This window comes from Phaethon lepturus, unplaced genomic scaffold (assembly GCF_000687285.1).
Source record: "Phaethon lepturus isolate BGI_N335 unplaced genomic scaffold, ASM68728v1 scaffold19542, whole genome shotgun sequence".
NCBI lineage: Eukaryota > Metazoa > Chordata > Aves > Phaethontiformes > Phaethontidae > Phaethon > Phaethon lepturus.
The window spans coordinates 3,904-14,966 of record NW_010521445.1 but is presented as its reverse complement, the minus strand read 5'-3'; the positions used below and the strand labels follow the sequence as shown (position 1 = coordinate 14,966).

Here is an 11,063-nt window from a genome sequence, read left to right as displayed (position 1 = left end):
TGGGCCGCCGGCCCCCGGGAGGACGCTGCCGCGGGGCCGGGGCGGAGGTAACCGCCAGCTCTTGCCGAAGGTGGGTTTTGTTTTTGCTTTTGGTGAAACGCCTAAGCACAACCGCTCCTGAAGCCTCCTGCCCGCGGCTGCCCCGCTTTGGGGGGACGGAGAACCCCCAAACTAAAGTTACCGAAACGCTGGTGTGAATGCTTTCCAGCAGGAGAAGTTCTGGGGTTTCACTTTAGATGAGCATTAGCTTAAAACAAATTATTATGTAGCTTTTTTGCTTTCAGCTATTTGTATACTTTTTGAGAACCAGTAATTTGTCTTCCTTTATTTAGTTTGGGAAACATGAAAAATTTGGACTCTGCACATAGTCTTGGATGAGAAAAACTTCTTTTGTTGTACCTTACTGTGGGACCAGGAAAAACGTTTTCTCGTAACACCCACTGAAAGAGGGCAAGTGGATTCTACCAAGGCTTTGAGAGGGAAAGAATTCTTGATTACAAAGTCTTCTAAAACGACAGCTTTTTTGGAGGAGGGACCACCTCTTGCTTAGTGCCCACAGCGCAGCGGGTACTTCAGAGCTGCTGATGGAAGTTTAAGTGCCGTGGCAGCGCTGCTACCAGAAGAGATCATGTTTGCCCATTCCTCCGTGGCGGTAGCTCGCCGCAAGCACGTGCTGTCGCCGAGAGTGGCAGTACACTGCGAGTATCCTGGATTTATATAGTCCTCAGTACAGGCCGTGAGCATTAGCGCCAGGACAAAAGTAACGAATGGAGAAAAGAGGGCAGGACCACTCCTTTCACTGGCAACCCCTAATTAGATTGGTGTAAAGCAACACTGAAAACAAAGCCTCCGTGGCTTGCTGAGGGCTGTACAGAAAATCTGCGCCAGAGCGGAGGATGGATCCTGGCCCTACAGGCTCACGACTGGATTGTCGCTGTTCTTTGTCCAGGCGGGACTCCTGCTGTGCACAGCCTCCTTTCTTCCCTTTCCCATCTTCATAAACGACAATAGCAGAGCTGGTTGGTTCCCCTGGGAGGTTTGAAACAACTCGAATTCCTTTAAGGTCAAGTGACCTGTAGGAGACAAGTGTTAAATGTTGGGTCCTTCCCATATCCCAGTGGAGGGTGTGCTCTGCTACTCTGTGTTGGATGTTCTCATGGCCTTTCCCTTTTCTCTAGGCTCGGATGGAGGTAGATGCTGATGGAAATGGTGCTAAAATATTTGCTTACGCATTCGACAAAAATCGTGGAAGGGGATCCGGCCGTCTCCTGCACGAGCTGCTTTGGTAGGTATCGTAAGGAAAGCTAAATACTTTCAAGGGTTCACTAAGGTGGGGTTTGCTGCCACCACCTTGTACGTTATTTCTCTGCCTGTAGTATTTTAAGCCTTCTCAGGAGGCTTGCAGCTATGCTCAGCTGGAAACCCAGCACAGGGGCTGCCCATGGATCTTACTATGGCTTGGTTCTGCACTGAGCCTTCAAACAGCTGAGTGTCTGTAAAAATGTAATTCCCAGAGAAAACAGCGATAGGTGAGTATTAGTCAAGTAGACGCTGTTTGAATCTGGTGGGGGAGCAGGGGACTGGCTCCGTTTGATAGGTGAAGACTAACCTTAGGCGGTTGTTTTTGGTTTTTGTCCCGTGGTAATCAGGTACGTCTTACTGGTACCAGTGAGAATTGGCAGTGCGCTGGAGAGAGATGGAACCTCTGATACCTTAAGACTTTGGGGTTTTTTGTTTGGCCTTCTGGAAAGCTGCCTGAAGTGATGCTGATGATTCTTCGTATCAGCAGCTACATCTGATTTTTCCATATTCTAAGAATCATTGCCTGACACCCTTTGTAGCTGCTGGTTTAGATTCAGAGGCCAACTTACTCGCTTGTGAGAGATTAGTTCATCCAGTGAGCTAATAAGTTGCTCTTCCTAGACATGTTCGTGGATTTGTAGAAAAGATGGGGTATCCTAAAGAGAAGTGTTTTTTGTCTCTAAAGTGTTTTTTTCTCTCTAAAGAGAAGCCTTTTTTGAGAAATTAAGCATGTTTTCTATTCAGTTCTACAAACTATCCGTAGAAGTCGCAGTACCTGAGATACAGGTGTGCTTTCTTTGTTGTTCCAGGTTATTTTTTATTCCCCAAACTAGCCTCTGTACAAGAGGAGGAAGACAGGAAGAATATCAGAGACTATTATTATTATTTACAATCTGCTCGTTAAATACGGATTTTAACCTGCATCTGTTAATGTTTAATCTTGTTGCACGTATAACTTTGAAAATTGTTATGAAGTTGACTACAGTATGTGGGGTGAATCACTGTCAGCTACTGCTAACTGTGAACCTCACACAGTAATAATTGTCGTCTGTAAGTAGCACTAAACAGCACCTTAAAATTATTCCAGCTGACTGTTGAAGGCTGTGTAGATGATGACAGCCCAGCTGTTTGCTTATTACACAGCCCAGTCATTGCCTCTTCTGGTTTGTTTTACTTAAATTAAGAAGGAATTCTAACGTATTTAGTTTAAGTAATTCAAATTGTGTCGCTCTAGCATGCACTGGTGTTAAAATAACCTGAGATTGTGTGTGTAAACGGGATTTTTTGAGGGTCGCAAAGGCAGGGCGCAAACTGTCAGGCGAGCGGAGCTGCAGTTCTCAAGTTGCAAAGTGAAATTCTACTAGAAAATACAAAATATTTCAGCTGTTTCTGTAAATTCAGTTTGATCCCTTTGAGGATGTACGTTTTGCTGTGATCTTTAATTACAAGCTAACACAATGCACGTTTGTATACCTTTGTGACTGAGGCTCCAAATGTCTTTAGAAAGTCTTTTGGCTACAGGTGCTATGTAGTTACTGCTCCTCCTGAATGGAATAGGCGCATTGTTCAGTTTTACTGACCTGCACTAGGGACTGCTTTGAAAACAAACCAGAGGTGTATTTTAGTGGCAGGTCCTTCTCTTTGTGAGGAGTAATGCTGAAGGTTTTGCAGCCTTTGAAAGACAGGAGAGATGGGCAGCAGCAGTTGTTACTTTTTCCAGTGCCGATCCTACTTCTTGGGTAAATGAAAAGCAAAGAACTTGAATTACTGCAGGTATAGGAGCGTAACTTAACTGTTCTCCCCCAAACATACCCCAAAAGATCAGCTCACTCGGAAAAAACTAACCTGATTGTGTACTTCTGGTTTAAGATGAAGTGAGTAGGCATCTGTTGGATGCTACTGCAAGTAAAGCAGATTTTTAAACTTTTAAATGTTTTTTTTTTTTTTTTAATTTCATTAAGCAGCTATCATTGTTCACATAGTATGATGCTCAAAACGGGAAGCTGATAGCTACCAAAGCTGCAATGCAGTGACAGGGACCTTCTCCCGCTCTTTTTTTTTCTTCCCCCAAAGCCCTCCTGCCGGCCTCTGCAGAGAGTGACCCATGGTACTAAACGGGAACGAGGAGCTGAAAAACACCCACATATGCTGCAAATATTCTTTCGGGAAGAACTTTCCGCAGCCGTTCTTGTGCTTGCTGTGTTTTCAGGACGGACTGTTACCTCCTCCAAAGCAGGATTTGAATGTCTCTGGCTAAGGACCTGCAGAATAAGTCTGTCATCTTCTCGCCCTGTTCCCTCTATAGAAATCCCAGCTTGCTGTGTTTTGGCTGGGTGTAGTGATGTTCCCTGGGGAATAGCAGCATCAGGAGATTAGTCATAAGTATTGCTAACTGCATGTTCAAAAAGACATCTAAGACCTGATTTTTTTTTTCTTTTAGAGCACTTGCCATCATACTGCCTATAACCTACTCGGTTATGGTTCCTGTTGACTTGAATTGCTGTTGTCTGTGCTTTTATTGCTTTTATTACGTGCCTCGCTTCTCAAGTTAGCTGCTGAAATACGAAAAGAACAGTATCCAGTTAATTCTCCGAAAAGTTTTGGTTTAAGTGTTTTGCCTGGCATCTTGTAGAAACTCGGGTGTGCTTGGGGGAGGTGGAAGCTGTGGCTCTGCAGGAGAGTTGGCTGCGTTACTGAGGCTGTTCCTTCTCTGTCCCCTTCTGCACGGAACAAGGCAGGTTCCTCCATGACCTGTCCTTCACTGCATGTTTCTGATTAACTTCCAGAGATGGTCCATGTTGCACACTTTTGAGGTATAGGTCTAGGGAGAGGAGTAGTGTGTGCTTCTGCATTCAAAGGTTGCTTGATTATCTATAGAGAAAAGGGACCATCCTGAATTTGCCACTTCTAATTTTGGCATCTCAGTCAAGTGGTATTGTGTTAAAACTTTCACCGGCCATCAGCAAGGCATGATTTCCAATTTTACTTTGGCCTTTGTCACTTGAGATAGTAGAAAAACTGACAGCATTGTAGGTGAATGTGGTTTTATACGAAGTGAGGAAGACTGGCTCGCTGTGGTAGTGGATTTTGTCAGTATTTGCTTGTGGGGGGTTGTGGGTACAGATCTAGACTTTACAGGAGCAGTGGTAGGTATGTGCCACTCTGCTGTGACTTCCTGGTTGTCATCACAGAAACATTAAGGATGGAAAAGACCTCTAAGACTATCAAGTCCAACCATCAACCCAACACCACCAAGCCCACTAAACCATGTCCTGAAGTGCCACATCTACACGTTTTTTGAACACCCCCAGTGATGGCAACTCCACCACCTCCCTGGGCAGCCTGTTCCAATGCTTGACCACTCTCTCCGCAAAGAAATGTTTCCCAATATCCAATCTAAACCTCCCCTGGTGCAACTTGAGGCCATTTGCTCTCATCCTATCGCTGGTTACTTGGGAGAAGAGACCAACCCCCACCTCACCACAACCCCCTTTCAGGTAGTTGTAGAGAGCGATGAGGGCTCCCCTCAGCCTCCTCTTCTCCAGACTGAACACCCCCAGTTCCCTCAGCCGCTCCTCATCAGACTTGTGCTCCAGACCCCTCCCCAGCTCCGTTGCCCTTCTCTGGACACGCTCCAGCACCTCAGTGTCCTTCTTGGCGTGAGGGGCCCAACACTGAACACCGGATTTGAGGTGCGGCCCCACCAGCGCCGAGTACAGGGGCACGATCCCTGCCCTGCTCCTGCTGGCCACACTATTGCTGATGCAGACCAGGATGCTGTTGGAAACATCATGAACAATCTCTCGTAATCCTCTCTTTCCCCAACTCCAGCCTTTCTTAAAGTCATTATCTCACCCATTTCAAAAATATTTCTTAACTTAGTCTTAGTCTCCCCTCCTCCTTTTCTCCCCCTGCACAGTTTGCTCTTGCTCTGAACTTTTGTCTCTTCCTCCCAGATTCCTCATTCATATCTATCCCATCTCTTGTTGGCACTTTGTCCTAGTCTTAGTCTAAGAACCTGAACTCCTTCCCTGTCTGTATCTGGCTACTGCTCACCTTTATCCATTTGGGTCTGTGTACCTCCTGGATTCCCACTTGGAGCCCTCAGGATTCCCATTTCCTTTGCCAGACGCTCCGGTAGCCTTCAGCAACTCAAAAGTAGCTTTTCCTCCTGTACGGCACTTCAGCAGACTCCATAGTTTATTTGCTTTTGTGTGTTTTTTTTGTGGTGGTGGTTTCTTTTCGCCCCAAAGAAGGATTTTATTCCTTTTACCTTTGTAGGGGAGAGCTGCTCCCTGTTCCATGGGGCTCCAGAAGACTCCCTAGCAGGAGGCTCCATGCTCTGTTCTCGCGCAGGGCTGCCCTTACAGGCAGAGCTGCTTCGCCTGTGAGCTGGAGCACGGGCTGTGTGTGGGTGCTGCCGTGTAGCCTCTCCGAGGGAATTTTACTCGTTAAGTTCTAGGAAGTTTTGGGGCATATGTGAATTGCCTGTGTTTTTCTTTCCCCCAAGGTATATAATTTAACCATATCTGTATGGATTTTGGCAAAGAAAACAAAAGACTAAGGTTTTCAAGGTCAGTCACATTGAGATGAAGTTCCCTGTTCTGCTGGATAATGCTAGAGCTTTGTAGAGGTGAAAAAAAGTGGGAATTTTTTAACGTGGGCAAATTGTACCTCTTCAAAATTGGATGAGCCATTTGAAGTGACACATTCATTTTAGCAGCATCCGCACTAGACTTGGGTAAGGTTGTAAGCAGCTGTTGGAACGGTCTCCTGGGAGGAGATGCTGGGTAACCCTCAGACAGCGCTGGCAGTTTTACGCTGTCCTTGATTGCCGCCAGTACGTTCTCTCTGCGCCGTGAAATTAAGCATGGCGTAGCAAACATACCGAGGCACAACTCCTGTCCAAGCCTTGCCTTTCAGGTGGGACAGGTATTCCTGCAAGAAGTGATACGGAAGCTCATCCAGGCATAAGGGTGCTTGACGGCGAACTTGATGAAATACAGAAAGGAGAGATGAAAACAAGGTGGAATGGGAAATGAAAATTGTTAGAAGGCAGTAGGGAAGAATCACAATAGGACTTAATGTGTCGTCATCTCCTTGCTAATAGTCCCGCTTTGGTTTGGAGCCAGTTTCAGTGGATGTCTCTTGGTCAGCTGTGGAGTCATCGCAGGCTTTCTATGTGGTATGCACAATTAGAGTCTAAAAAGCATTTGCATTCTTGGTGGTGAAACCTCTGTCCTGCTGCTTGTTAAGAGACATTTCTTCATAAGGAGCAACTCTCTGACTTCACACCAGTGCCAAACTTGCATAAATGTGTCTGATAGAATTTCCTATTAAAATAATAAGCCAGAATTAGCTCCTTTCAAGTCTGCTCAGTGGAACACGATAATTACATGGGTGCTCTTGCAGTAACTGGTGTGGTAGTCTCTGGAACTTTCTTTGCAATATGCTTACAATCAAGACATACCATGATTGTCTTTCGATTCAACCCATCTGTAATGGAAATACCCTACTGGAACAAGTCTTTTTCTTCTGGGAGGTGATATATCTGAAGTAGCCTCTGTAGTCTGTTGGCAACCCAAGTTTTACTGCAGCTGTTTCAGTGACACCAGACAGCAGGCTAGAAAGGAGTGTATCTTCTGGAATTAGTGTGACACTCTGCTGTTAGCTGTGGAGTCTTGTTCATCACTGATCTTCAAGTCAGTTTTGTCTCCTCCAGGGAAAGACACCGGGGAGGGATTGCTCCTGGATTTCAGGTGGTGCATCTGAATTCAGTGACAGTGGACAACCGCCTAGACAATCTGCGCCTAGTTCCTTGGGGGTGGAAACCCAAAGCTGAAGAAATCTCTAGTAAACAAAGGTACGCCAATATTTGCAAGGGGTTGCCATCAAAAAACTTGAAAATATCTTAAATTGTTGTGTCTCCTTCCTTAAGTGATTTTCATCTTGACAGAGCCATTCTTATTTCACCTTGGGCTACTTGCAGATCACTACATGTCTTAACTTCCTCACCTGGGGAATGGTTTGGTGTTTGTGCTGTCTTTGAAGGGACCATCTAACCCCATGGTATTATTATGTAGAGGTCCTGCTGTGCCAGATGTTGTCAGTGCAGTCGAACAGTAAGCCTGCATTCCCTTCTGCTTGAATGATGGCATGTGGGCATGCAGTCTGCAGATTTTACTGGCTTGTGGCTCTCATCCTCAAGCACCGAAATTCTAACACAACCTGTAGAAGCCAGCAGCTGCAAAATGCTTACACTTGTAATTGTGTATTTGGGTTGAAAACAAAATGAATTCCTGGGATCAGCTTCCATCACCGTTCACTAGTAGGCTGAGGGAACCTCGCATGTGCCATGTGGCACTAATGTCACTCAGAGCACATCGAATGCTTCATGTCAGGATGGGTTTGGTTAATCTATGATTTAACACAGGCATGGTCATTTTTGGTGGGAGACCCATAGACTTAACACGCTAGACATGTCTCCTGAAACATTTGCAGCACCAATAACATAGGGATGTTCAGAGCTTATTAAACTGGTTTTGAGAAGATGTAGTGAAAAGTGATGATACTCCAATGATGCTCCCAATGATTCTAGGAGTTCGAGAAGAAGAAGCAGGTTTCAAGTCATCTACACAGAAATAATTTTGCTTGATATAAATGTTTCTTGATAGATACTTTGAAACTTTTTTTTTCATTTAGGCTAAAATAACCCTAAAAAGATCCAGTATAAGAGGAGTATGTGTCATCTGAGGCTTAACAGGCGAAATACAGTGTTAACCCTACTTACTTTAATTAATTTGGAATCAGTTTCCCTGTATGCTTATTATGAATTTATGGACCAAGTTTGCACTTGATTTTTACAGGGAACAAAGTCTGTATTGGCTGGCAATCCAACAGCTTCCTACAGATCCCATAGAAGAGCAGTTTCCTGTGCTGAATGTAACACGATATTACAACGCTAACGGCGATGTTGTGGAGGAGGAAGAGAACTCATGCACATATTATGAATGTCACTACCCCCCATGCACAATGATTGAAAAACAGGTGTGTTCCAAAGAGTTGAAAGTAAGCATGTAATGACTCCGCTACCGTGTGTGTCCAGGGATTTGTTCCTTAAAGTGTAAAGCATTACAGGTGCCATTCAGTCGGTAAAAGCGATAATTCTTATTAACCCAGGTTTTCTTTGGCATGAATCTTCAGACCTATGATAAGTTTCTGTTTGAGAGAATGTCGTTTTGAATTGGAACAGTAAATGACCTAGTGGTTTACTGGGAGGAGTGTGATTTCTGCGGAGTGTACAAAAAGACAGGTGGAAGCGTTCCTCTAGGGACCCAGAGCTGGAACGAGCGAGCAGCTGTATAAGACAGGAGGAAGCATTGTAGGAGGTTTTGGGCAGTAGCGGAATCAAAAAATGAGATGCTTAACCTTTCATGAGAAGAGGGTGAACCTGAGTGGCCTTTATTCAGGGGAAAACTGGGATGAAAGCTCGTCCTAGTTCTTTGCTGTAGGTAGATGAAACAGAGCAACATACATAGTCAGAGAACGGGATGTCCAAGGGCTGTCCCGCTTTGGCAGACAGATGTCCTTATCTACAAACAAGTAGGGCTTTTCTTGTGACAACAAAAGAAGGGCTAAGATCATTGTGTTCCACATGTTTTCTTTGGAAAAGGGAATGTTTGCAAAAAAAGAGTGGGCTTTATCTCTTACTTGGGTCTGCATACCAAAGCTTCCTGGATAACTATAAGCTGGGCAATGGCTGAGCTTGTGCAGCCCTCCTAATCAATTCTGAATTTGTTTGTATTTGAAAATAGAATTTAAGTTGCTCTCACAATGCTACTGTTTTGTCAAATGTGAAGCGCTCAAATGTTTTGTTTATTAAGCCCATTCTGCAAAAGCAACTGCAAAATCAAACAAATGCAATCACCTCAAAACCTTTTGACACTGACACTCACGGTGGGATGTTCATATTTGTGATGGGTGCGAAAGACTTGGCCATAAACCTACTTGGGAAATGATGCAGGGGTGCTCCTTGGCACTGAGCAGGTTCACTAACGCTGCCTTGTGTTCTTCCTAGTTACGTGAATTCAACATTTGTGGCCGATGCCAGGTAGCGAGGTACTGTGGGTCACAATGCCAGCAAAAAGACTGGCCTGCTCACAAGAAGCACTGTCGGGAGAAGAAACGAACCTTCCAGCAAGAGCTCGGACCAGAGCGATGACCGGGTGGCACAGGCCTCTTAGCAGCAGGATTCCTTCTCAAAGGCATTGGACTCTTGCTTTTGCACAGTAATGACAGACTGCTTATTGAAGCCAGAGGCACTGAAGAAGAAAAACCCTGTGATGCTTGAGCAGAACGGCTGACTGGACTGAGCCAGCTCTGACTGGTGCTGTGGAAAGGGATCGGGTCTACCCTTCCAGTATTATATTCTCAAGCAAAAAGACTACTGTGGAGGCTCCAGGCAGGAAGCTTCTCATTATTTATATGTTAATACGTTTGTAAACTCATGTACAGTTTTTGTTAGAAATTCTTGATAGGACTCATTAACTGTAATGTTCAGATGAGAACGCATTGTTGGCCTAAAAGTTTAAAAAAAAAAAAAAAAAAGAAAAAAAGAAAAATATCATGTAGCAAAAGCTTTTCCTCCCATGTGGCTAGAAGTATCTGTGGCTGTGCCATGGCCAGAAGGCAGGCTCTGACATCAGCAGTTACTCTGGAGAACTCTGCATGGAAGTATATTTAAAAAAGGGGGGGCGCAAACAAAGTAAAGGTTGGAATGAATCATTGTCTACTCTCTAGCTTTCTGCAGTTCCCTTCCGGCCGCTTTCAGAGCGCAGTCACACTTGGACGTTGGAAATACCTACTTGGTAGGAACCGGCGCACCAGAAAGGAGCGGAGTGTAGGGGACCGTCTGGGATCTGTGCATACAGGCAAGCCATAGCGTGTCGCTGCCTTAGAGAGGGCTGCTGGAGGTTCTGATTTAAGCAACCGGTACTTTTAGAAAGCTCAGTTAGCTTTCTTGTTACGAAGCCTTTGTATGTAAAGTAGTTGTAGGGAGGCTCAGGTAGTCGCTGTGTGTGGATGTGGTTGCCCTTGTGGCTTCCCTGTAAGCATAGCAAATACTATGGTGATGTGCAGATATGTTTAAATGATAACGATAATTTGAGTTATTTATTCATTTTTTAAGAGATGCCATCAATCCAAGAATCACTTTTTTGTGATGTAGTAATGAGTAAAAATAATATGGGAGAAGGAATTGACTTGCAGAGTACACACCTGTTTTTCTTCTCAGACATTTTGTCATGTACAATCTGAAAGTTTTTTCTTTTCCATTTTTGCCTTCGAAATACAAGGAATATCAGCCGAGTTTCCTGAAGAACTAAATGGATAATTTAGTGCCAGGTGTTAGTCTTACTTCGCAGTAGAAGAGTGTGAGCTGCTGAATGCTTAATGCAGAGCCTTTCTCAGAGTGCTTAGTGAAATGGGCATTTAATTTTTTTTTTAAAGCCATTAAGAATTTAATTTTTCCATCAGGATTCCCTTTGCCACTTCATGTCGCAATGTTGGTCTTGCTTGTATTCAGGTTGTTAGAAAAATCAAACTGCTGTGGACTTCCAATATTATGTTTCTGCTACTGGCACAGGAAGCTTTTAATTATTAGTATTTGGGTGGGTTTTTGTACTTTGGCTTTAAGCATCTTGGGAAATAACAAAGAACTTCTGAAGCTTTCTGCTGGCAGCTGACTTGGTAGGCACACTGTC

At 44.5% G+C, this 11,063-nt stretch overlaps 1 protein-coding gene across 1 annotated transcript; it reads left to right on the top strand.

The window, feature by feature from the left end:
* The first annotated feature begins 1,184 nt into the window (after nucleotides 1–1,184).
* ZMYND19 (zinc finger, MYND-type containing 19) lies at nucleotides 1,185–10,043 on the top strand. The gene is made up of 4 exons (XM_010281524.1): nucleotides 1,185–1,285; nucleotides 7,025–7,165; nucleotides 8,169–8,349; nucleotides 9,380–10,043. Exons 1-4 carry the CDS (start codon nucleotides 1,185–1,187, stop codon nucleotides 9,521–9,523), a joined length of 567 nt encoding a protein of 188 aa, XP_010279826.1. The 3' UTR covers nucleotides 9,524–10,043.
* Nucleotides 10,044–11,063: the final 1,020 nt, after the last annotated feature.

Bases quoted from the DNA above. Each gene is read 5' to 3' on its own strand.
- ZMYND19 (XM_010281524.1), top strand. From the start codon at position 1,185: ATGGAGGTAGATGCTGATGGAAATGGTGCTAAAATATTTGCTTACGCA. The intron at 1,286-7,024 runs GTAGGTATCGTA...TGTCTCCTCCAG, and splicing joins CTCCTGCACGAGCTGCTTTG to GGAAAGACACCGGGGAGGGA. The intron at 8,350-9,379 runs GTGTGTTCCAAA...TGTTCTTCCTAG, and splicing joins GCACAATGATTGAAAAACAG to TTACGTGAATTCAACATTTG.